This window comes from Macaca fascicularis, chromosome 4, assembly GCF_037993035.2.
Source record: "Macaca fascicularis isolate 582-1 chromosome 4, T2T-MFA8v1.1".
NCBI classification, from domain to species: Eukaryota; Metazoa; Chordata; class Mammalia; order Primates; family Cercopithecidae; genus Macaca; species Macaca fascicularis.
In genome coordinates, this window is record NC_088378.1 from 82,070,695 (window position 1) to 82,098,467 (window position 27,773).

Below are 27,773 nucleotides of genomic sequence, written 5' to 3' on the forward strand. Positions count from 1 at the left end.
CTGTCTATCATTGATGTTGATGGGCATTTGGGTTGGTTCCTTGACTTTGGTATTGTGGACAGCACCACAATAAAAATACGTGTGCATGTGTCTTTACAAATGAGATAGTATTAAGTCTCAGGCCACTTGCATTTTCCTTCCTTTTCACTTCCGTCTCCCCCTGCTGCTGCTCCTCTTTCTTATTCTCATTCTTCCTCCTTTCTTTCCTGTTTCTTTTCTTCTTCCCCTTCTAGGATAATCCACTTTACAGATCATCACTCTGAGGAACACCAGAGTGATGATTTTGAAAAAAAAATAAATGAACAAAGCCACTAACAAGGAAGAATTCTGCAAAAACTAACATTGTTAAATCATGTTTAAGAAAGTCAATTGGTATTTGATACATGCGTGTTTTAGGCTTAGAAAAAATACAGTCAAAAACAATCCATACTATATAGAAGGAAAAAAGGAGAGAAAGAAAATGAAAAGATAGAATAAAATAAAAAAATATATGGTACTGATAGCAGCCAAAATATAATGAAATTGGTCATTCTCTTCAACCATTATTGAGAACTTTGGGATGGAGTCAATTAATGGTATAGTATGGAACTATCAAACATTTTCACTGTATTATGTTTTGTATTTTATCAGCTTAAATGAATATCACTTTATGAATAGATGTACCTTCAATTATATTTTATGTAATATAGTGATTTTCAAAACTTTTAAATGTATTTATAGTAATTTCCAGATGCATATTATGTATCTTTATTTTCCTTTATCCATATGCACATACACATGTGAAACAAAGGTTTTATGAAACTATATTACTATCTGCAATGAACTCAATTTTTATTCTAATTTATTTGTAAAAACTTTGGTTGTAATCCATTCATTGTGTTCACAATAATGAAAAATGCTGGTGTGATGGAAAAGTATTTGGGAAATTATAAACACAGTGTAGTCACCTATTAAGCACACAGTTAGTGTTCATAACGCAAGTTTTATTTAAATGGATAAATAGGATTTATTATGAATGGGTATGATTAACAGAATATAAAATATGTGCCTTCAAGACAAATCTCATATTCCCTTTTTCTTCAATTTCCTTCTCATGGACCCTGTTCTTAATAAACAAATTATATGTTGTTTAAATACATTATTTACTGTTTCTTAAAAGTAAACCAAGTCTGTGAATTTCCAGAGTATTATTATGTCCATGACAATGTTATAAACATTGTGTACATATTTTGGAAAAGGAACTAATAAGCTTACTTAAGCACATAGTGACATATATAAATATATGTAAAATTGTATGTATTACATAAAATTATTTGTACATTTTGTGAAATATATAATAAATAAATTTACCTTATCTAAATGAAGGATTACACTGATGTGCATGTTGTAAGGAAATACAGTTATAGTACGTCAAATTGAAAATCATTTACCTGTGTAATAGAGAAATCCATATTGTAGAATTTAAATATCGCTATGAAAATTTAAAGATATCCAGAGCTTGACATTTAGACTAAGTTATTATGTCAAAAATTGTCAACTGGTATTATAATATTTTTCGATTGGAATACTATATATTTCTCTCTTTATAAAAAAAAAGTTCTGAGGTCAAAGAAAATGTGCACAACTGAAAATGTTACTCTGATGACCTGCAAGGGAGGTCATTAACTAATGTGTGTGTGTGCGCGTGTGTGTGTGTATAGACATATATACACATATTCTACTTAAAGGTTTATTGTTAAAGGAGTCTAGTTGTGGGCCATAGCTGTCCCATACTTCCTGATAAATCATTTCTATGATTATTCCGTCATTAAAGCTAAGCAACAGTTATGTAGTTGACCTTATAGAGTACCCTTTGGCTACCAATTCATGGAAAATTAGAGATGGAGCCAGTTTACTGACTGTAAAAGTACGAAAGTAGTTTAAAACAAATAATTCAAAATATTAGTTTCCTCACCAATCAAAATAGAAATTACTTAATCTGTGTATTTCTCCTTCTCAATATATTTTATAACCATTTGAAAAGAGTGTGTGTTGTTGGTCTTCATCTCATTTTGGTAGTTATTTCATTTTCTTACAATGATGTATCCCTTCTAAGTGACTTAACACTGATGATGTACTTTTCTAGCTAGTTCATGCATATAAAACAGAGTATACATTATACAAATGGATTATTTACTGAAATGGCTATTTTATAAAACTTACCAATGTAAGATTTCAAAATCTAACATTGCCAGCATTTATTATGGATAGTGCTAGTATCCCCCCTTAGAATAGCAATTTATGTTCCTGCCAAAGATTTAAAGGAATTATTCTCAATCTCAGCTGTCTGTCAGCTTTATCTAGGCAGTTTTTGAAAAATACGAAGGCCTGAATCTGATATTAGAATGAGCGTATTCTGGAAGGTGTCCCAGGTATCAGTAATTTTAATACAAACAAAGTCAGCATAGAATAATAATACATTTTTTGGGGAATTCTTACCATGTGCTAGGAATGATTTTAAGTATTTAACATTTATTTATATATTTAATTTCCATAACCCAATTCTATCTATGATGTAAGTATTCTGATTATCCTTATTTTAAAGCTGAGAAAACTGAGACACAGAGAGGTTCAATTTTCTGGTCAAGATCAAACAGCAAATAAGCCATGGGCTAGCCCTCTGGCCCATGCTCTTCATTCCTATGCTCTACTGCTTCTCTAGGTTTTCTACCTTTAAGGAGCATCAGAATAGCTGAGGAGATAGACAGGTGTAACATAATGGAATGCCACATTGTGTAGCTACTCTTACCAACAGAAAACAAAATCTGTATTAGCTGAAGCAGAGGAAGAATGATTCAAGAAGTTGTTGCTTACGGGTTGAGGCCACTAGACAGAAAAATATGTGCCCAATCTTGAAACTGAGTTTGTTACTATCTAATTGATACAAAGTTATCACTTGCAGATTATAGATGTAATGCCAAAAGTATTGATAAGCTGTTTAAGTGCATGGCTATATACCAATCAAATGCTGAATTACAGATGGGGTCGACAACAGGGAAATATTCTGTGTGTTTTGCTCTTTAATGCCTCCAAGGAATATGTTGGCACTTGATTTATATTTCATCTTTGTTACGATATTTAGTTTTGCATTTAGATTGTTTGTGCACATTCACGTTCTAACTTGTTTTCTGGATTTAAATCTGGAAGGTAGAAACTGAGACATCATCATCTCCACAATTCGTACAACTCCTTATACTATAATCAGTCATGAGAAATTTTATGTTGAAGGTATGAGCGAAAGGAGTTTTCATCAGAAATCTGTAAAAATATTATAGTAATCTTACCTTTTGGGCATTTTAGTGTTACAGTGAAGGGTATTTAAGACTAATGCTAGCATACTTTTAAAAGTCACTCTTACTCAAAATGCCAGCATATGACAGATAAGTAGTTAGCACCCGAAAGAAAATGATCAAGGAAGCTGCAAAGAAAAAGAAATGCTTCTTTCATCAAGAAATCTTACTAAGAAAAAAATGTCAGCTGAGCTACAAAAAAGTGCTTACTGATGTAGTTGATGTACATCTGACACAAGTTCCTCTCACACACCAACAACTTGCAGCTGCGTTTTGAGTAGCCAGCCTGCACTTTGAGTGGCACTGCTCTAGAATATTTTAAATAATAATAACTAAATAAAGTGCTCGTTTTCTTTTCTAAAGCAAAACCTCTAAAGGAGTTTTCACAATGGCCACATTTTGCCTATTCAGTCCGTGTAACTTTGCCTACCTCTTTTCACCTGTGGGCACTAGACTACTTTGAAATATTTTACTCTCCTTATAGGATTAACTAATTAGATACCAGTTTGCCAGCAGTTTCATTGGATCATAATGAGTAAGAAAAAGAGGTGGGAAAGGACCATGGCGCATATGTATAATGGAATACAACAGAGCTGATAAAAGAGTGATGCAGATCTATATGTGTTAAATGATATGTTATAAAATACAGCATGAATCAAAAAATACCATTCATGTAAAAAATGCACATATTTGTGTTAACCTAGATGATTTCTGGAAGGATACCAAATAAATTGCTGAGAGTGGTTGCTTCAGGGAGAAGTACCTTAGTTACATGGGGACAGGTTGGGAGGGAGTGTCAATTTTCACGCTTCAGTATTTTTGAATTTTGTAGCATATACATGCATTTTCCATTTAAAAAAATCTCTGCTCAACTTAATCTCTTCTAGTATCTGCAGCTTCTGAGACTGCTACTGCCTACTAAGCAGATCCCTATGGGTCTTTTGATCCTTATATTCTCAAAACCTAATGTCGTGGCACATCATTGATTCTCAATAAATATTAAACAAATGAATGACTGCTTAGCTTTCCTCTTGCTAGTTTCTGTTCTCAGGAAGTGTCGGAGCCTAGAATTTTGCAGTATAGTTGAAAAATACTTGGGAATTAGGGCTTAAAAATATGGATTAAATAAAAATATGCCTCTTTCTGAGATGATGCTACTTAATTTTTAATGCTCAACTTCTTCACACACATACACACACACACAAACACACAGAGAGCAAGAAAAACAGTATTTACCTCATAGGGCTTTAGAAGGAAAGAAATATCTCTCTCTCTCTCTCTCTCTCTCTCTCTCTCTCTCTCTCTGTCTAATGTTGCAAATTCTAAGGAACTATAAAAATCCACAATGCCTTGCATATAGTAAATGCCAAACAAGTATTTGTTGAATAGAACTAAACCAGTAAAAAGACAGTATTACTTGTTGATTGAAAAGATAGAGAGCATGTGTCTTACTATCAGGAACTCCTTAACCATTCTAAATTGTCATGTTAGGTCATTATTGAGCTATTCCTTTGTAAGACTGGTATCAGTAGGACAGCCAGTTCGGGGAATTTGCCTAATTTATACCTACTGTGTTCAATATTTTATATTTTTTACATTAAGAGAAATTATATTAAAATTAAAATGTATGAAGAGTTACACATTAACCTTTCAACAGTTGACATTTTAGTCAGTACTTTAGCAGATATTAGGAGGAGTCCTAGTATGTGTTTAGCATCAATGACCAACAGTAGCTCTTCTCCACAACCGGATGCCCCTTATAGCCTTTTCCTTATAGGTTTTCATGAGAAGTGCTAACTTCTATAATAATTAATTAAATGTCCAAACAATTGGTTGCCAATTATCTGGTGATTAAAAAAAGAAAACTTTATTCTCAAAAAGATGTATTGTCAGATCATTTTTACAATCGCTGCTTTAAAGAACAGAATTGTTCCTGGTTGATCAGATTGTGAAGTGGTGACTTTTGTAGTTCTTATTTTGTATTTTATCACTCTACTGAAGATATGTTGATTTATAACTCACATGTATACCTGACTGGGGCCCCTATGCAGGATGCTTTTATTTTCCTACTTTTTCAGCTCAACATCATATTTTTTTTCAGAACTTTCAAACCTTATTTCTTAGTCAAGTTGTCTTTTTAGTAACTGTTTCTTGAATTTATTTAGAAATTCATTCTGTTATATATCTTATTATATTATACATTTTACATTTTGAAAATCATTATCCTAATTGGTATGTTAAGTAGATAGCAATGTAAATAACGTAATTTAATTTTGAAAAAACATCATTCCTCTTCCACCAATTTTTTCAAACACTTACTATAGAATGAAAATTTATGTTGGTTTTAACTACAGATCATGCTTCTTTCCAGTCAAATATAATTAGACAGACATCTGTCACAAAAGAATAGCTCGTAATTGCTACAGGTTCAATTACCTTTAGTTCCTGTACCTATTTTTTTAGCTAAAATTGTGTATCTATCATTCTTAATATTATCAGTGCCCCTGTTTTTCCACAGCCAAGAAATTGAAATTTTGTGAAATTATGTGTTTAGCATTTTATACATATATCTACATACCCTAGAAACAGAATTGCTATGTTACATGATACACTGCACTGCATGTATAACTATGGCCAAGGATTTCATTATTTAAGCAAATTTGTATGTATTTTTATGTTTTTCCTATAGTGCAAAAATGAACACCTGTGGGGAAGAGTCAGAAAGCTAAAAGTTGAATATTTTAAAATACTAGGCTCATAGTAACACATACATTTGTTATTTCGAGGATTGCTAAAAATGAATTTCTTACTGATAATGTGTACTAGCAAAAGTGTTCCATGAAAGAGCATCATTCTACTATTAGCAGGTTTTCCTTTGACTGTATTCCAAAGATGTCTTTATTTTTCCTTTTTGTATTTACCTAATGGATTTCTAACAAATTTCAGTGGATTTAAAAACTTGATATATTTGATGAAAGGTCATTTTATGCTTGTTGACCCATCTTACCTTATTGTATAGTTTAAAAATACAGATATATTTTTCCATCTCGTTCTTTGTTTAAATTCAGTTAGAAACATGTAAGTGTAGAAAAAATAAATGGTATAAATAACTGACTTTTTAAATCCAAAATGAAATTCATTATCTCGGTTAAGTTCTTTTCTATGAAACATTGTATTTTGGGCCTTAAGGTCAATATTCCTTGATTCCATGCTGTTTCAACATATAATTTAATATCACATTATTTAAATATGCAATCACTAGCCTGTTTTCATAATTTCATAAAAATTTCAGTAGGTCTGATTTTTTTCTTACTATATGTATTCATTTTCTATCACTGTCATAATAGATTACCACAAACACTGAACAATTTAAAACACTCATTTATTATCTCACAGTTCTGTAGGTCACAAATCTGGGCACAGCAAGGTTCAACTACTAGCCTCACAGGCTGAAATCAAGTTATCAGCTGGTCTTGGCTCTTACTTGAAAACTCTGGGGAAGATCTACTTCCAAGCTCATTCCTGTTGTTGGAAGAATTCAAATTCTTTGCTCTGATAGGACTGAATTACTGATTTCTGTGCCGGTCAGTCAGGGCCAGTTTGATCCTAAAAGCTGCCCCATATCTTTTCATGTTTCTCTGGGGTCCCCTCCAGCAATGTCAAGTTCGTTCCTCCCACAGTTGAAATTTCCCTGACTTCCGCAGCATCTCTGTTTGCTCTTAAGGGCCCATATGACTAGATAGTGCCCACTGGGAAGAATCCAGGATAATCTCTTCATTTTAAGGTCTGTAACCTTAATAACATTTGCAGTACCCTTTTTGCCATGGAATTTACATATTTACCTGTTTCAGAGATTAAGGTATAGACATCTTTGTGGGGTCACTCTGCCTACTATTCTGTGCTTTAAAATTGTCTTTTTCCCTACTTCATGCTAAGAAATTTTCATTTACAAATAGTTAAGCTTAACAGGTTGGCAGGGGGTAGAGGGAGGCAGTACATAGACCTTATGAATAAATTCCATTCTGTAATTTAAATACGTGTTTTGTAATTGGATTTTAGTTGGAAATTGATTAAGATCAAAGATCACATATGAGTGCTTGATACTCAAAATCTGTAAAATGCTGATTGGTTCAGGTCTGAACATAAACCCTCCATTCTTGTTACTGATTATTTTTCAATTTAAAGCCTTATACTAACAAACCCATTCCACAAATTTACGTTTCTGCCTGTCATTAGACTTTTGCTTTACTCATTCATCAAATTTATCAATTTTGTTTTCATGCTGTTGAGATTTACCACTTTGAACTCTGGAAAAAATTTTGAATTTCCTAAGGTCTTCTGTCATTGTCATTTGTGAAAATTCCAAATACAATTAATAATTTTCTTCATGACTTAGTCTGTTTTATATTTTATTTATTTGTAATATCTTGTATCCCTGATAAGACTTGAAGATCTTTAAGGGCAAAGGAAGTTCCATCTTTCAGTTGAGTTTAATTTTTATATTTGAATATTTCTAGAAACTCTAGTAAAAATGAATGTGTTAATTTTTTGTTAGAAATCCTACTAAAAATTTATGTCAAAAAGCTGTTTTATATACAGTATGTGTTTACCTATGTCTTTCAATTCAGGAACTTCATTATTTTTGTTGGTTACTATTTACTATCTTCACATAATTCCAATTACAACATATCTAATTTCACTTTGATAAGTATAACAATTATAATTTAAATGTTATAACACTGAATTGGTTCTTAAAGCATGTAATTAATTTGTATATTCATCTGTATATTGTCATTTGTATATTTCATTTGTATAGTTCATTTGTATATTGTTATTTTCTTTTAAGAAATGAACTTTAGATGGTAGTTAACTGAATATTTTGGTGTAAGAGTGAGCACATTCTTAGTGAGATTGTTACAATATCATTAAGTTAGTAAATCAAATATATTATCCATAGAAATCATTGTTTTAAGATTAACATACCTTATGCCACTTTAATTTTACTTTAACATATAACTTTATCTGAAAATAATTACCTTGTTAGAATCTAACTAGGCTAGAGATGTTTTTGGTTATAAGCTGTATATCCTGTGAGTTGTGTATCCTTTATACCTAAGATATTGAAGCTCGGGGAACATATAATCACGTTTTCTGTACCAAATGTTGTATTTGAAGGACATAAGACAGAGAGAGATTTTTCCTGTCATGCAGTTTATCCATTCTCAAGGGCCATGTGCTAGTGCTTCCGTTTCTGACCCTCTTAAAATGTGTGACTTGATATAGTATCAGCAAGGGATACAAGAAAAAAAGAAAGAAATATAGAAGAATTCAGGAGTATATTCACTTACAGATATGGCTCCTGTGCAAAAGGGAAAATACGTTGAGGCATACTTCACTGTCAGCACTGTGATATGAGTTTCAAAATATTATATATTTCAAGTATTTTTAGCAGCTTTTCTTTTTCAGTCTCCAATTGCTGTGATTTTATAGGTAAAAATTATTTTCCAGGGTGAAATAATGAATGTAATTTTAGTATATAACTTGCAAAAATCATCTCATTTTATATTTAGATCTTGTTTCGATGTATCAGAAACTTAGGGTAGATTTATAACCCAAATCTTTTCCATAACTTGAAGAATTCAGAGTCTCCTGCCTCTTTTATCATACCAAGCAAAGTGATAGTTAAGGATAGAAACTAAGCAAAATGTCTTAGTGTTTGACTTATACTGAAAATCACAGTAGGCTATGGGTGTTATTTGAAAGAAACCTAGAGATTTACACATACGATCTCTCTAACCTATTTCTAGCTAACTTATTTTCAAATGGCACACATAAATTGTAAACCCTGATCAGAAACCAGCAGCACTCCTGGGTAACTCAGTGTGTTGACGATTGCAGTATACTCACCTGTGCTGCAGTCTATTGTTTTTACTAGTTAAAATGTACATTTTTGCATGATTTTTTAAAGTAAGTTATACTATTAGAGATTATTTGTCAAGTAGAATCTCATGTCACAATTAGTTGGAGTTGGATTCCTAAGGCCATGGCCTAAGGAAGCAGCCTCTTGAACGTTGCAGTCTGCTGAGTTATGCTAAGCATGTTCTGGGTACAGAGACGTGTCACTTTAGAGATAAGTTCTTGTTTACTGCATATGTTCAGGTTTCAAAAGTTGTGACAAAAATAAGATTTCTTATTAGACATTAGCTTCGTTGAACACATAGCAGAAATGCATTTAGACTGTAAACACAGTTTGTTGAGTACTTCAGCTACATCGCCTTCAAGGGAAAGTTGTCCCACTTAAACTGCCCTCGTTACGCTTTTGTTAGTAATCTGGGAGGAAATGAGAGTCATGCATCTTCCATGTCCTTCCTTCAAAATTGCCAAGCCGGAAAGAAGTGAAAAATGTGTTTTATAGACATTGATACAAGAAAATATTAGGTAGAAGAAACAAAATAAAGCCAAAGGGATAAACATCGGAAGGTTGCTTAAACGGCTTGGTCCTATATAATTGCTTTTCTGTCAGCAAGATTATTAACAATTTCAGACATCAGAAAATTAAATTAACAGCCTGAAAATATTTTACAGAATGAGATAGAGCATGATACATGAAACATAATGACCCCACTGAAATTCAGCCAAGCCAGAGCAGCTACTCATTTAGACAGAGTAGACAACTAGTTAATCATCACTGAGCAAATTAGACAGAGCAAATTAGTTTGCTACATTCCACAGACTTAGCTACCAAAAAGAGTATATGTCACTAATTAGAATGAAAGAACTCTAAGCATATTATTATCTGTATAGAAAGAGAAAGCAAGATTGTAGCTTTGAATTGCTCCTTTCAAAGCTTGAAACCTAGGTTACGTAGGTATAAATTACACATGCAAGAGTCCATGTGTATGTATGTGTGTTCATGCACATATTTTAAGTAGCAGGCAGCCTTTACATTTTCTTGCATTTTGACCTAATAAAGTCTAAAGATGTTTTCCAAAGTTGTTTGGAATTCTTTGGGAGTATACACACACCAAGTGAAACATGAGAACATTTTTAAAAATATGATCCCTTTCACTGAAGATCAAAGTAGCCATTTCATACACTTTTTCTTGCATAATATTAAATTATTTTTTCTTTTAAAAAGTGTATTGCTGTTGCATGTGAAATAAATATTTGGACTTAGTTTATCACTGGAGATTAATCAGAAATCATATTTTCTAGCCTTAATTAGCATTCATTTGCTTAATTGTCATTCTCAGCCCCATCATTTCCATTTTTCACTAACTTGAACAATGCTATCTTCTGCTGTTTGCACTTTAATTTAAATTTCTATTAAGGTTTATGAACAGTAATAAGGTCCTGTTTGAATATTCATTAGCTTCTGAATTGTGAGCTATGAAAAGGTGCTTTCTTTTACCTTAATGAAACTGGCACAGCATGGGACTGATCAGTTGTGACATTTGATTTGAGGCATCCAGTGAATTTTCTCATTGTTTATTGACACATCTTGTCCAAACAGCTCCCTCGCAAGTGAGCGGAGTAATGAAGGAGAGAGTGCTGCAGCGGAGTGTCGAGCTTTCCTGGCAGGAACCAGAGCATCCCAATGGAGTCATCACAGAATATGAAATCAAGTATTACGAGAAAGTAAGTGCTAAGAGCAACTGAAATGTACAATGTGCCGTGTGTCTCATGTCATCCTACTGTATTGTAGACTAAAGTTGGTCATTATGCCAACAATTTGGAGCTACTTCAAACTTCATAGTTAATTTTAGCCATTTATAATAACCATCTCTGTGAATCTCTGGCTCATTACTATAACTGTGATTTCTGTGTATTAAGTTTCTGTGTTACACAAGTGAAAGTGTCCCATTTGTAGCATATGTATTTATTTATATATTCAGTTTTTGATATCGTAATAATTAGATGTAGGATATTTTAGTACCACAGAAACCACACAGCCCAATGCATTTTGAAAAATATTTTCTTTAGTATGTCTGTTTCGGACCTTAATGATTTGTTTAATTTATGTGGTTTCAGTGATGATAATGACTTCAAATAGTTTAGTAATTTGAAATAATATTTTGTGTAATAAAGATATAGTTCTTCAGACTTACAAATCACATGATGCTATTTCACTCCTTTAAATTCCTCCTGAAGTTTATTTTATATGTGTTTTAATAATCATGTATGGTACTTATTTACACCTCTCCTTCCAGGAAAAATAGTATGGCTAAAACCCAAGTGCTGCCTTTTTAATCTCCCTATAATGACTAAATTTTAGTAACTAGTGATGTATTTGAGTATATGAGTGTATTTATTTCTGTTTCATTTGGAAAGAGAGAGAAAAATGTTTATATGAACCATGTTCACAGATTATGATTTAAAACTCCACCTCACAGAAAGATTTGAAACGTGGAAACCATTGCTATTACAAACAGTAATAATAATGTGTTACTATTTTTAGCTTACCTGAGTTACCTGAAGTGCTATAATACACATAATTATTTTAACTGTTTAGACAATACAATTAGAAAATTGGGAGCTTAAAGCTTTGAGAAAACTTTGGGGATGAGTTGACATGACTAAATAAATTGAAATGTATATAGTACATTGGCAATAGATACCTTTGTTTTTTTGAAGAAAAATTAGTTTAAAATATGATTTTGTTTTAATGTTCAGATTAAGTTTAAAATATTTTTGCTTGTTACTTACATTATGAATTCATGACTTCATAGCTAAGGTTGCATTTTATGTGCTTCATTTCTCATCCCACCAAATGTGTTTTAGAGGGGATAATTGTTTTTAACGCTGGTTTTAGTATATATGGTTTCCCATGAGAGCTAACAGTTATAGTCCCTGATGAAATTGCATCAAATTTCAAAAGCGATGAAACAAATAGGTGGTAAGAGTAAAGTTTCTCACAACATAAATCTGAAATATTTTGCAAATGTTTTCTCTAGAATAAGTCTGTTCAAATCATGTTTTTTGGCCTTACAGAAAAAGTATCTACATTCGCTAAATTTGCGTATTAGGCAACTAAAAGACAATAATAGCATTGTATTGTATTATATTGTAATGTATATGTACACATGCGTGATGTTTGTGTCACCTGAGTTATGCCTAGGTCTTTCGTTTGCAATAAATATATGTAATACAAACTATCATTTTTATAAATGATTGTAATGAGGACAATCACAGATCAGTTTGAGTAAATCAGGCTTAAGTATATATTTATTTACACTTTTGCAAATCTCACTGTGAAGGCAAATCGAACAACTAGATAGACATTTTAAGATTTCAATGAAGAATTTCATTGCCAGATAAAGTTGAACACATGAGTTTATTATAGACCAAGTAAGAACTCTCTAAAATTGTATATTTTGAAGTATAATTTTTACAGCTTTTATTCATAAATAGCTTGTGAGAATCATATGAAGGACGATTTAAATTTTTATTTATTTAAATATTGTTTTGATGGAGTTTTTATATGCTTGAGTTTTTACATTTATTTCCTTCTTAATCTTATTGTATATGCACATAAAATGTGTTTGATGATAGGATAAAAATTGTTAATAAACATGAAACTATTATTTTAGTAAACTCTGCATCAGTTTTTATATCTGAAATATGAAAAAAAGAAATAAATCATGTTTAAAATATTCTCAAGCCATAAATCATATATATGTAAAATTTAATATTTATAATTTTACTTTAAAAATATTTCATTAAATACTGTGTTGCAGAAGTGGTTTATTCTGTGAGAAATTCAGGGTTGTTTTTAAAAAATTGGTATGTCAATATAGTGGTAGTGTTAACTGAATTTCTTGATTTAATAACTTTCTGGATTTTTAGCATCTAGCTTTTTTTCTTGCTGAATAACTTTCAAAAAAAAGTAAGAGAACTACATTATGATGTGATGACTTCTACTAAACTGTAGATTGTACAGGTGTACCCACTCTTTGACCAGTAGGATATTTTATTATATTATGGCTAAGTAGTTCTTGTCACGTATTACCTGTGCGAAAGTTAAAAACATCATAAATGTTTTAACTAAATTATTTCCCCCTAAATATATATATTACAAAGGCATGTGTTTCACATTTTCATTTTATATTACCTTAGAAGTGACTTAATGTTATAATATTCCACAAAGTGCAATGCAGCTTCTATAAAAACAATGGAGCAAATTGAATTAAATTGAAACAGTAGACTGTCAAATTGTCTGGTTGCAATCACAATTAAATATTTCCTCTAAATATTGTTTCTAGGATCAAAGGGAACGGACCTACTCAACAGTAAAAACCAAGTCTACTTCAGCCTCCATTAATAATCTGAAACCAGGAACAGTGTATGTTTTCCAGATTCGGGCTTTTACTGCTGCTGGTTATGGAAACTACAGTCCCAGACTTGATGTTGCTACACTAGAGGAAGCTACAGGTAAAATGTTTGAAGGTAATTATGCCTTTGGTTTGGATTTTTACTCTCAATAACTCCAGCATATATTATTATTTTTTCAATATTGGGGTGATCATTTGCATCATCATAATTTGTACATATACAAATATATATGTACATATAAATGTACTTTGTAAAAGTTCATGATAATTTAACATTTGCTGTTTTGTTTAGCAATTTTAGAACCTTGTGATTTAAATTAGTTTCTTTAACGCATAGTGGATTTATTTTTTGAAAAAGGTGAAATTAGAAACAGAAGCAGGACTGATTAATTTGTGTATTGACACAAGATGTTTTTGTCAACCTCAAAACAATCTTATTCTAAGTGTGTCCATCAAAGCGGCTACTTCACAGAAACCCACAAATGAAGCCAGAATGTGTAGTGAGGTGAACAAGAGAAAGATGGTATCTAAGGACCTGTGTTCATTTAAGTGACTTACCCTTTAGCAATGATTTAAAAAACGAGAGTTCAGGAAGGTCTTAGAACTTATATTTATTTTTATTTTTGATATTTTTCATTTATGTTATGGGATATTTCATGCATACTAAAGAATATATTTAAAGTATATATGAAATATAAGGGAGATAATTAAATGAATATCACTATAACCACTCATCTTAAAAATAGAATATAGCTAATATCTTTGAAGCCCCTTTATCATTTTGTTCACATTTTATAATGCAACAAGATTATAGTAAAATTGCATGTATATATAGTGTATAAGAAGTAAGCAGATGTATCTTGGGATGTATGTCCCCATTTGCTGTCAGAGTGCAAGTTCAGAACACCCTGAATACCACTGCTGTTGCTCCTCAACAGAGCCGATGTCTCAGTTTGTGTTTCTATATTTTAGGGTTTTGATTCCTCCTGATGTTACTGCGCAGGCACATGAGTTTTCCCGCTGTTATCTCTTCTCCTTGCCAATCCAGCATTCCTCCAAAATTCTAATCAAAATTGAGTTGGAAAATGTTATGTGACTTTTCTCAATTAAAATATTTTAAACAAATTAAATTAATATAAGTTTGATTAAAGAATTATTTTGGCTTTAAAGAAAGAATTGTATAGATATTTAAAAGTTAGAGTGAATTGATAAATATCCTTTGCATTAACTAATGTTTGTTAAGTTTGGTAACAGTATTATTCTTCCACATATTTTGTAACATTTTAAAATAAATCTGTAACTCTCATAGCCACAAATAATAAAAATGTATGTTGAAATCATTTTGAGATATAAATCATTCACGTAAAATGGTAAACATAAAGGCATCCATTTAAAAATTTGCTACATAATTTGATTTGGTGAACTTAATGCCATTTTTATGATTATTATTTTTAAATAGATTATATAAGATTAAGAATCAGCATATCAAAGTTTACTGTCCCCCAAAACATTAAAGCATTTTAAGTTAAGATTTCAATGTTTAAACATTTGAGTGGTTAGTGTTAAAATGTGCTCTAGTAGTTTTCAACTCAGATCTATATCATAATATCAGCCTGTAAATTCAAATATAAAAAGATACTTCAAATTATGGTTTCTTTCATCTTTTAATAAATAGTTTAAACTTAAAATGTCAGGTATCTCACATTTACCTAATCATTCCTTATTATTTAAAAACACTTTTAGATTTCAAAAGATTCAAGATGAATTTATGCCTTTTCCTGACTTTGTAAATTGAGAATATTAAACCAAACTATCATTTAATGAGTGCTGAGATTCATAGATATTATTTTTATTATTTAAAAAAAGAAGTAACCAAGACTCAGAGCTTACAAAGTAGTGGAATCTGAAAGATCACATGAAATGTATGTTAAGAATGGATTTTTACATTAGAATTTGGTTATTTTTACTATCAATATATTCTCTCCCAGTGGAATGTAAACTTGATGAGAGAAGAATCCATATCTCTTTTCCTTACTGTTGTCTTGCCAGTGCCCACTATGGTTTCAGGCACAGAAGGCACTCAGTAAATTAGCAATAAATGAATACTTCACACTGATCAGCATAGAATGAATTACTAATATCACTCAGTGCCAGCAGAGAGCTGCCTAATTTCAAATCTCTCTGCTCTGCCATGTCCGGTTATAGGAGTTTGGATGAGCTAGGTCTCTGTACCTTAATTTCTAGTAAAGTAGTCCTCAATTCACAAAATATTCTGAGGATTAAGTTAATATATACAAAGTGTCAAGGAGAGTCCCTATCATGGAAAGTCTCCAGTGTCAGCTCTTATTAAACACAGCCTTTCTCAAAAGTTTTCATCCCAGGAGCCCTTTTACTATTAAAAAATGTTGAGGATATCAAAAAATGTTTTATATTTGTTATATCAATTAATATTCACCAAATTAGAAATTAAAATGGAAACTTTAAAAACACAAGAACACACTAACACATTTTATTAGCCATCAGAATCATGGTATTATCTTGTCATATACCTTCTGAAGATCTTAACTGCATTTGTAAGCAAATGAGAGTAAAAAAGGCAAATAACATCTTCATATTATATGAAAACTATTTTGAACTTGCAGACTCTATGAAAAGTTATTGAGGACTCTCAGGGTTTTCCAGATTACTCTTTGTGAACCAGTGAATCAGCGTAAGTTACTATGCTAAGAATTAAGGAGACACTGAAACACGCAGTTCATGATCTTTATTGAAAGTTCAGTGAAAGAGAGGGGCAGGTACAGAGATTCTGGCCACACAATTAAGCAACAGTGGAATGCATGGTCCAGTGATACCACCATGTCAGGGAGCAGTGACTCGCTGTGCCGGAAAGCAGGTCAGAAGATAAGATGCAGTCTAAAAGAAGTCACTTGAGCACTGTTTGTAAAGAGAAGTTTGACAGTCTCTCATTGCACATACATCCTAAAATCCCCTTCTATGCAGTATCCTATCTACTTTTTGGAGTTTTTAAACCATGATATTCTACTTATAGCCTTAGCAAATTATTTTTAATAGGTATTGCCCGTGAAATAGATGAAAATATTAACCTTAATGTCAGCTGTGGAAAGATTAAAGTATGACCCTGACAATATACAAAAATGTATAAATAAATATGCACAAATTCTGATTCATCATTCACCTGAGTTCACTTTTCTCATTAGAGTTCTGTTTCTGAAGCTAAGTGAAAAACCGAGCCTAAGACAAGCAGAGAATTAGGTCCATGGGACACATTGCATGGAAAGAATTTCATAACATATGTACATAATTTTTTTCTTCCTCATGACTGGAACTACTCCATTCTTTTACTTTCTTAAAATGTATAGAAAAAAGACTAAAAACATAAAATAAACAAATTTTTAAAGTACTTGAAGTCATCTTTTCTCTGTTGTGTGATAATAGGCTGTAATTCAGAAATTAGTATTTGAAAGTTGTTTTCTTCTGTGGTTTTTTTTTTTTTTTTCCTTGGTTTTTTTTTTCTGTTTTTTTTTTTTTTTTTTAACCTTTTTAAGTTCCCTCAGGGAGCAATTTGGCAGGTGATAAATTAGAGAATGTGTATAATCTTCTTTGTTCAGAAAGTATCTATTAGACCAGAGCTGTTTTTACTGTTTTTCAACACAGGAGCTATCTCTTGTTAGCATAGGTATACGAAATTAAGAGATAATTTGTCAAAAGGAGACAGACAAATAAACTAGAGAAAGGCTGATCTGAAAAAAACTTTATACTTCCTATTGTGGCAAGATATGTTTTGCCTTCATATGAATTACTACTCTAGAGATCTAGTCCCTTGCCATCAACAAGAAGGAAAGGTAGTTTCCATCCTGCCTTAAATTAAAGATTGCAGCTGTTGATTGTTTCAGAATTAGCAAGTTATATTAGTTTGACATTATGTATTTTATGATATTTGCAACTGGATCATCTATTGAAATATTCATTTTCATTTTTTCATATGTCTTAAATGATTTTATAAAGTCTGTATTGCTACTGAAAATATGAAACTGGGAAAATATGACAATTGTGAGTCACCATATAAATAAAATTTCACTAGTTTGGAAAAATGGAAGTGATAAGTGCAAAAATTCTATATCAGAGAGTGTTTTAAAAGACATGCAAACATGTATTTGTTCCCAAAGAGACTGTCAGAAAGGTTCAGCTGAGTTTGCCTTAATGAGCATAGAAGAATTATTTATTATTGTACAAGAAGTGTCTGCAGTTAGGTAATGATAGCGTTTTGTTAAAAAGTACTTGCAGAAAGTTTTCTCTTTCTAAAATAGGCTAGCTATTTTTGTAATCTTAAAATATGAAACGTGTTTACTACATACTTCATGAAAATTAACACAGATAATATGGCTCATCGTTTTCCTGAATTATAGTGGACTATAATTTCATGATGTTTAACTATGATTACACTATGCTTTCTATTTTAATTGATGATATGAGAGATAAAGCATTTAATGTGTATTAAAGTACTTTAAAAAATACACAAGGTATGTATTTTGGTTCTGATTTCACATGCCAGAAAAAAAGACACAAAGGGATCAAAATCAAATGCCTTGCTGAGGAACAATAGGGATTTAATAGCACTAGCAGATCAGATGTGTCTATCTCTTGATTTATAACTAAGCTTTCTACAACTAAGCAGGAATATAGTCATTCAGTGAGCATTTATACGTTCCTTTATAGCTGATAAATGGAAAATATGTGAAAGTATTGTCCTTACCAGTTCTTTGAAAGGCAGAAATAAACATTTATTTAAATTTACTTTGTTACAAAATAATGCAGTTATTTAAAATTAGAGTGAATTACATAGAAAAGATATCACTAATTTTATTTAACCTCTCACGTTCTTGCATGGTGTCAAGTATTTCTGAGCCTATTTCCTCTGTTTGCAGCTACAGCTGTCTCCAGTGAACAGAATCCTGTCATTATCATTGCTGTGGTTGCTGTGGCTGGGACCATCATTTTGGTGTTCATGGTCTTTGGCTTCATCATTGGGAGAAGGTAGAACACAAAGTTGTTCTAATCTCAAACATTAAAACATACTGCTTTTTAAGAATTATGTCAGCCTATTACTTAGTGTAATAGAATTTTAAATAGTAAATGCAAACATTCTTTGATACAAAACAATAAAGATCAATAACATGTCATTCCTTCAAGATCAAAATGTAATATGAGTTTGATCACTGCCTTTAGTTTAGGGGGAATGAGTATTATAGTTTTTATTGTGTGAATTTTTATTTCTTATTTTCAGAGTTAAGTTTTCATAATAAATATAGAATATACCTGGGGAAGTATTTACTCTTTTAGTTATTAAATGTTTGTGGAAACCATTTAAAATGTGTTTTTTTCCAGAAAAAAATACAAGTAAACATTCACTTGTGAATATTTGTGACTCATGAATATTTTTGTGAATTGAACTTTGTGGATTCAAATCATATTAAATTTTGTATATTCATTCTAAATGTATTTTTTAAAATGTTCCTTTTACATTTTCTCACACAAAAAGTTTGTTTTCTGTGCATCTTAATCATGTGAATTGCTATATTATTACTAAATGGATTCATAACTATGAACAGTAAATTTAACTCTAGTAGGTTGTTGAGTAACTAAGGTGCATTGTAATGAAATTTAAATATAAAAAGTAAAATCACTAAGATTGTCACAAATTTGCTTTCTTCCAGGCACTGTGGTTATAGCAAAGCTGACCAAGAAGGGGATGAAGAGCTTTACTTTCATTGTAAGTGTTTGGCTTTTCTTTACTATGATGTACCCCTATTAATAGAAAAATCTGGTTATTAGCATTGGCATTAACAAAGTCCTTATGCATCATGCTTGAAATTATACCATGAGCTCAAATTGTTGCTTTAAAGCATTTGAATAAGATGTTTAGAATTAAAAGCATGTGATATGAATTTGAAAAAATAAAATATATTCAGAAATGCCATATAACTGCAGGATATTCAGCTGCTTTTACATCATAATGTTTCCTTTTGCAAACTTTGCCCAAGTGTTTCTTACCATCATAATAATAATACATTAAAGGTTGCATGTGCCCATTTGCTAGCTATGGAATGTCATTTCAGGTTACAAGGATAGGCCCTTTTTTAATCCAATGAGTGGTGCTACCACAAAAGACTAAATTAAGGAGCCTCTTTCTCTTCAGCTACTATAAATTACCTATCACTGATAGATATTTCACAGAACATAAATAGTATAATAATAAGATTCATGCCTCTGATGTTTTCCTATGGATTTGAGTTAGCTTATTCTTAAAAGTTCATTTTAGAAATCATATTTAGAAGAAAGCTTAGTGACCCAAATAAAATAGATGCCTATCTGCATTAATCTTATTCTTGTTGCAGTGAGAATGGCATGTGAAAATGCGAGCACTGAGAGTAAATGTTATTACTTTATGTAGGCAAAATCAAAACCTAATCATCAAATTACTTCAGTTCTGATAATTAATGATGTTCTTACCCAAACCCATTTTCCCCATTTTTAATCCTTGAGAATATTAAAAACCAATTTTATTATTATTTTGTATTGCCTGTAATCTTTGGCAAATGTTCTCATGTGTAGATAAATTTCCCATGACAAAAGAATTGTATCTTTTGTGTTATTTATTAGATTCTTATGTCAGTATCTGTGAAGATGCTGTCCTATACCCATCGTAAAGTCATAAGAATAGCAAAGCCTCCATCAAGAATTTCTAATACATTTTAGATTTTCTTTGTGATTCCTTTTTTTGTAAAAAAAAAAAAAAAAAAAAAAAAGCTCAAATGACAATGTGTGGTTTAAATACACAAATTGTAAATGCTCTTATCATTCCTAAATTTTCTCAATATGTTTGCATTTTTGAACCAACAGTTACCTTCAGTTTTCAAAATAGAAGTGGTTTTACATAACACAAATCCAAATTGAATAAGAAATTATCTTGAATCTCAACCACTGATGGTAGGAAGGGCATGTGGGGTAGTACGGTTTACTACAAATGGAAATTAAAGGTATGCCCAGAAGTGGCTTTATTATAAAGTTTAATATTCAAGGCCTCTTACTTTCACAGGCCTATTTTAGGCCGTGAGAGTGCTGTAGCAAATTTGTGTATATAATCATGTATTATTTCCCCTAAAGACAGTATCCCAAATTGTATATGGGTTAAGCCTCAAAAGACTTAAATATACCCCTGATTATGACTGAATATGTGTGTTTCTATACCCCACTTGGGATTACTTGATATGCCCCCAATGTCAGAACTTCCTTTTGCTAATCTGGCATTAATTTTCCTGCGACAAGCCTCAGTGAAGAGAGCACCATAGGTAGTTTATAGCTAGAGGAAATAAAGAAAAAAGTGGAGGTTACCTTTTTTTTGTTTCTATTTAATGACATGGGAGAATATTTTTAACACTTCCCCAGACAGGAAGGAGCAGATCAAAACTTGAATTTCCAAATTTTTTTTCTAGTGTAGAATGTATATAGAAGAGTAACATAAGACTGTAGTTCCGGGAATCCCTGGTCCTGCCCATATGTGAATAATTTAATGGCACAATTATTTAATATTACCATAATCAGTATGTCACTTTTATTTGTTGAGCATATTTGAAATATCCCCAAATGATCACATATACCAGTTTATTTGCTTTTAACTTGCAGGTTAATGCAGAAGGTCAATTGAAACATGACTTATCCAAAATTTGTTGTATAGCCTTATAAGTTTTAATGTGTTTATGCCATTCACTTTCTTCACATTTCACATCCAGTTTGTAATTAGAAAATATATAATTGCATGCCTTACTTGCTAATATATACAAGATAAGCTTGCTGTATATAAAGTTTTAACCTTTAGAGAAAACTAGCAATGGTGGTTTTAAGATGTTTAACTTTCATGAGAAATCGAAATAATATTTTAAAATACAAAAGTTCATACTCAAGTTGGGATAAACCAGAATATTCAGAAATAATGTCAATATTTTCCTTATTTTAAAACATTCATTTCTTAAATGAATAATGAAAAAAAGTGCACTTACCATATCCTATCCTGGTGAACTCTTAATATTTTGAATCACCCTTTTTCCAAGGATATGTTTTCTTCTTGTTTGATTAAAACAAGGTATTTTATTTGGTTTTATGATTACTTAATATACAAAGTATAATACTGTGGTAACCAGTTGTTTACAAGTTGGTGTCTTTCTATTACTCTATTTAGTTCATGGACAATTTTCCCAAGTGCTAAAACACCAGATTGAATTTTTACAGAAACTTGAAAGCAACCATTTAACTAGCTTTTAGAGCACTGAATTTAATAGAATGTCCAGTCATTTGTATCAGGCACCCTCAACTCTCCATGCCCCCAAGTGCTACATTTAAAGATATAAACACAATGGAGGAATTTAGTGAAGCAATTCCGATTTACATTTTGTTTCCTCCTACCATTTCTTCTAACAATGTCTTCAAATCCAAGCTGGGCAGTATTTCATGTTTTTATGCCAAAATAGCTCTGGCCTGTCAAAATGTTTTATGACAGCTTGAATAAAGAACCGTCAGAGACCGTTTGAGATGCGGAAGGTTACCTCCAATCTAGCTCCCTTATCAAAACAAAATTTTAAAAAAATGAAAGAAAGAGAGAATAAAAAGGGAGAAGATGGCTCATTCTCCATCTGCCTGCCAATCTAGGAGGTTAACCTATTGTTTTCTTCCCTTCTCTCTTTTTCTCTTCCCCCTTTCCCTATACTCCTTCTTCTCTCTTTTCTCCTTCTATCCCCTCTCTCTTTTCTTCTCGTGTTGTTTTTTTTTTTTTTTTTTTTTCATGTTCAGCTTTAGTAACAAATGAGCATCTGTCAGTTTTATAAACTGCAACAATAATTGTTTAAGACAATCAATTTTGGATAAACAATCAACTACAGCAGAATAAATCAAGATTTTTAAATCCCATTTTCCTTTATACATTTTGCTTCTTTTTGTTATGTGTTTATTTTTAAAATATAATTTTAATGTGATGACATAAGCACAGTTAGGCTGCAGTGTAATATATAAAGAAGTATATTGTTCTCCAAATAGTAAGATTTGATGAAAAGATTGTTCAGTGGCTTTGTTAAAACAATAAAGTTTTTTTGAGGATATAGTGTAATTTTCATTGCATTAATATAACCAAATATATGCCTATCTATCTTATCTTTGTCTTTTACCAAATAGATTTGGAATACATTATTGTAATTGAATTTTATTTAAAGTTGACATAGTATTATCTGTTACCTGCATGCTTCTGGGTGCATTTTAAGAAGATTTTAACTTTTAAGATTATTCTATGTTGTTTGCATTTTGACTACCTTTTGTGAGGCATATTGGCTACCTCCTCAGCAGTTAAGATCTTCCAGAGCCTTATAATTGAAAGTTCATATAAACCATTCCTCTTTCAAATCGCTGTCATACTTGGTTAACAGATCCCAGGAATATTGTAAATTTTCTACTTTACTCTGCACTTTGTATATCTGGCCTCTATTGCCCTTGAAGGTGAAGATGAAACTGTCTTTAGAAGATATCTCTTTGATTCTGTGATAGAAGTCCCTCACATCTTGTATTAATTTTATGTATATGTCAACGGTGGTTGGTCTTTAAAAAAATAAATCAAAAGAATAAGTAAGATGTCTAAATGTTTTTAATATTGCTGTCAGTGTAGTAGGCTACCTGTAAATGAAATGTCTTCTTTTCCCAGTGTATTAATTTGATTGATTGACTGACTGGTAGTTTTACAAATGTGTTTCCAAGTCCATTACAAACCTCAATATGGCTTGAACTATGCCATGATAGCAGTGAATTTAATTAAACCTCCCGTCTGATAGGCATGTCAGAAATTTTGGTGAATGTCTTTTGTTGATTTACTGGAAAAGCAATTCAGTTAGCAACCTATGAGCTGGATCCTATGTTACCTATAGAAGCTTGCAGATAATACCTATACGCCAGCAGACTGAAGTAGTCTGTTAAAACTGCTGTGAATCAGGTGATGTGGAAGCAAGTTCACTGTTCCAAGGAGCACTCTGCATAATGAAATTCCTGGGCTGACTGCACAATAAGGGCTTTGCTTCATCACAGTCATGCTTTCTTACATCATTACAGTTAAATTTCCAGGCACCAAAACCTACATTGACCCTGAAACCTATGAGGACCCAAATAGAGCTGTCCATCAATTCGCCAAGGAGCTAGATGCCTCCTGTATTAAAATTGAGCGTGTGATTGGTGCAGGTAAGGCTATTGTAGCTTCCTTGTTCAGCTGTTCCATTTAGCCAAGATCGAAAGTCATACATCATAATGACAGGCAAATAATTATCCCTCAAGTATAGAACTTTTGCATTTACCTGAACTGTTGGAAGCAGTGAGGCTGTACTTGTTTATGAAATCTTACGAAAAAATGTGAAAAACTAGCATGTGGCACGAAGAATCCATATATTTTTGTTTTCTGTTGGATTTTTAAGATATTGTTCTATTACAAGCTACTTTATAATAGCTCTGGCCTGTCATTTAAGAAATGAATTGTATTTTTAAAAGGTCAGAAATTTCCAGAATTTTGCTGTGCATTTCCTTTTACTTGATTTACTGTCTTCTTACAAAACTTTCATTTTTATCTTTTTTCTTGTATTTGTAGATATTAGCCATTGTAATTTAAATTCATGTAGAAAATTAATGTGTATGAATTATTTAAAGGGAATATTTTCTATTTGTATGTATTTTTATAATATACATTTCTGATTCTAATTCCTTTAAATCCAGTAGACATAGTGCATATAAATTCCAGATTTTAAATGTTTAATAAATATTTTCTTCTCAAAAGGAATAGCAATGTTTAGAATTTGCTGTGTCCTCATGCTTTAGTCGGTAGTCTAGGTTATATACTAATGCCATATATAAAAAATAATTTTAAATGTATAATAGCATAATTCAAATCTGAATGTTAACCCTGAGTGTTGGTTAATTCAATTGAAAAATAGTAGCCTGTTTAACAAGACAGTTTAGGAAAGCGTAACTTCTATGAAGGAGCTCTGAACTGTATCTTCAAGTTTTAATTTCATTTATGCCATTATTTTCATAAACAACTTTTGTGTCTAGGAAATAGACTCCCCTATATATGGGAATGTATTCTATGTAACTTACGGGGCTTTATCAAGTATTTTTGAAAATATTTTAAAATGCTTTAAATAATTTACTATAAGTTAAAGAAAAATAATTAAATGCATTTGCTCTTAAAAGAAAAGTACAATATTTAGAAAATAAAATATGCCTGCTTGTTCTGTTACTTCAGGAGAATTTGGTGAAGTCTGCAGTGGCCGTTTGAAACTTCCAGGGAAAAGAGACGTTGCAGTAGCCATAAAAACCCTGAAAGTTGGTTACACAGAAAAACAGAGGAGAGACTTTTTATGTGAAGCAAGCATCATGGGGCAGTTTGACCACCCAAATGTTGTCCATTTGGAAGGCGTTGTTACAAGAGGTAGATATTGGTTATATCTTTATTTTATAAAACAAACCGAGTGTCAGAAATTAGTATTATTATGTACATAATAAAACAAATTATGAAATATGTTGCATAGTCTAAATGAATGAGTTTTCTTGGTATGTAACTAATAAAAAAATTCTTCCTTTATGTTATCACCTCAAGGGGGAAAAAAAGCAGAAAAAAATGAATGTAAGATTAGAGTTGAAGAATAACTGATAGATGGAATGACTGATAAATATTTTTATTTCTCTTCAAGAGACATAATAATTATACAATATAGTCTTTACGTTTTACATAAAGTATAATTTTCTCTGAGTTTTACTCACAAAGCAGGAGTCAGAAGAACACCATGACTTTTATTTATATGTTTTAATTTTATGAATCATGATCATGTTCCAAGCAGACATATAATGACTTTTTGAGCTTAGCAGCAACACTAAAAGAAACACTCATACTTCACACACTCACTCTTTCAAAAGAGCACCATGTGTTTTACTGGGGGATGAGAAAGGAAATAACCCTGCAGTTCAGGTTACAACTTCTGAAACTTTTTTTTATTTTTTTATTTTTAGGGAAACCAGTCATGATTGTAATAGAGTTCATGGAAAATGGAGCCCTAGATGCATTTCTCAGGGTAAGTACCAAAGTGATCCACTTATTCTAAATATACTATGCTTGCTACCAATATAATTTTTTGAATCTTTTTTGCGATGTAAAATGAGAACCTTGTAAAATAGTAAGAGGTTAGAAAATTGTCTTTGAAAATCAGATTAATAATCAGAGTTCAAGACTAGATTAAACTAGAATAGTTTGAGCATTTAAGTGATACAATGTGGTCACAAAGTTATTTCCGTTAATATTATTACCTGAGATATGGAGGATGCCTGAAGCCCTGTAATTTGAATTCATGTTATAAAGCAGCATGTGCAATTGTAAATGAAATATAGAGATAATATGGAGAAGACTAAAAGGTGAGATAACCATTCTGTGTTGACACTTTGATCACAACTCTGCTCTGTAGAACCATTTCTATTTTATTGTTAGGTGAACACCAAGCATAAAATGTATGATTATTAACATTATTTTTCAAATTAATGATGTGTGATTCATTTGTAAATGACATATAAATCCAAAATATATAAACATAGATATTTTTACTCTCAGAGGCTTTTTAACTAAGAATATTAACATGTGAACATTTTTCCAAATGGCAAAGAAAAAAATAATCTAAAGAAAAAGAGAACTTGTAAAGTTATTTAATATGATCTGGAATCATATTTAACTCAGATGTATAAACAGTCATAGGATTTAGAGCAACTTTTATTGCTGCATCATCATGATATAAGAATCAATTAGAAAATTCATCAACTCAGACTAGCATACTTCATCCAGCATATTTATATTCAGCTGGAGTAATTTTTTGGTTAAAATAGGTTAGAAGTGACCGGTCTGGTTGCAAACAGTTCTCAATCCCATTTGCTAGTACATCTGTCCTAGAGAATCCTTGTTACAAGTAACGCTCCTATCAGTAGCATAACTAAGAAAAAATTAAATGAAAACCAAGTCAGCCACTACAATCACTTTCTACATTTTAGTTTCTCTTCATTTTGACTCAAATATTTCCCCCTTTTCATTTTTACCATTTAGAGGAAAATAAACCTTATTATATGTATATTAATTTCTTTATATACTTTTATGTTATTTAGACTTTTTGGCATGTGGGGAAAACACTTAGCTAATTGGGGTAATTTTTTAGATATTCTATTTCCAAACTTAAAAATTAGCATATACTTTTAGACTTGTGCAATCTCAAACTGTTAGTTCATATTAAAATATCAAATTAATATAAATAACTAAATGATTACCAAAATTATTTGGCTATCAGCTAAATGAGCATGTTATGCTTTTTTCCACAGGTATCCATATTATATAAAAAATTCATTAACAATTCCTGTTATACAATAGCAAATTACTAGCATGCAGATATTTTTCATGGTGATTTTTGTCCCTTTTAAAGTATGCAATTAACTGGGCTTTTATTTTTGTCTTCCTGCAGAAACATGATGGGCAATTTACAGTCATTCAGTTAGTAGGAATGCTGAGAGGAATTGCTGCTGGAATGAGATATTTGGCTGATATGGGATATGTTCACAGGGACCTTGCAGCTCGCAATATTCTTGTCAACAGCAATCTTGTTTGTAAAGTGTCAGATTTTGGCCTGTCCCGAGTTATAGAGGATGATCCAGAAGCTGTCTATACAACTACTGTAAGAAAAAGTCATTTACTGCACTTTTTCATATTCTTAAGATTTTTCTACCACGAAAGCAGGACCTAATAATGTAAACTAAACAGGAAAAATGAAGCAAATTGAGCTAAGCATTTTGAGGTTGCTTTTATTTGTTTTTTGTTTTTCTGGAAGAATCATTGTTTGTACAGTGTATATATAAGCTAAGAAGGAAAGTGTTGATAACATGACTACCTTATACTGAGAGAGTCATAGAATATAGTTACATACAAAAACATCTAGTTACTAGCACTCATATTTGTAGAAAACTATAATAACATTTTAAATAAAGA

The 27,773-nt window shown here is 31.4% G+C and overlaps 1 protein-coding gene across 8 annotated transcripts in view; it reads left to right on the forward strand.

Annotated features, from left to right (window-relative positions):
* Window positions 1-27,773, forward strand: part of EPHA7 (EPH receptor A7) — a 178,861-nt gene that overhangs the window by 135,775 nt on the left and 15,313 nt on the right. For 2 of the 8 annotated variants that reach the window (XM_005552330.4, XM_045391251.2), the window contains exons 6-13: window positions 10,843-10,967; window positions 13,592-13,775; window positions 18,607-18,715; window positions 19,396-19,451; window positions 23,825-23,950; window positions 25,005-25,190; window positions 25,769-25,830; window positions 27,253-27,462. In XM_005552330.4, the coding sequence (XP_005552387.1) occupies window positions 10,843-10,967; window positions 13,592-13,775; window positions 18,607-18,715; window positions 19,396-19,451; window positions 23,825-23,950; window positions 25,005-25,190; window positions 25,769-25,830; window positions 27,253-27,462 (1,058 nt within the window). Of the gene's footprint in view, window positions 1-10,842; window positions 10,968-13,591; window positions 13,776-18,606; window positions 18,716-19,395; window positions 19,452-22,525; window positions 23,352-23,824; window positions 23,951-25,004; window positions 25,191-25,768; window positions 25,831-27,252; window positions 27,463-27,773 lie in introns of those variants that run through there. The other 6 variants (XM_074039017.1, XM_074039018.1, XM_005552331.4 and 3 more) reach the window with 5 other exon arrangements.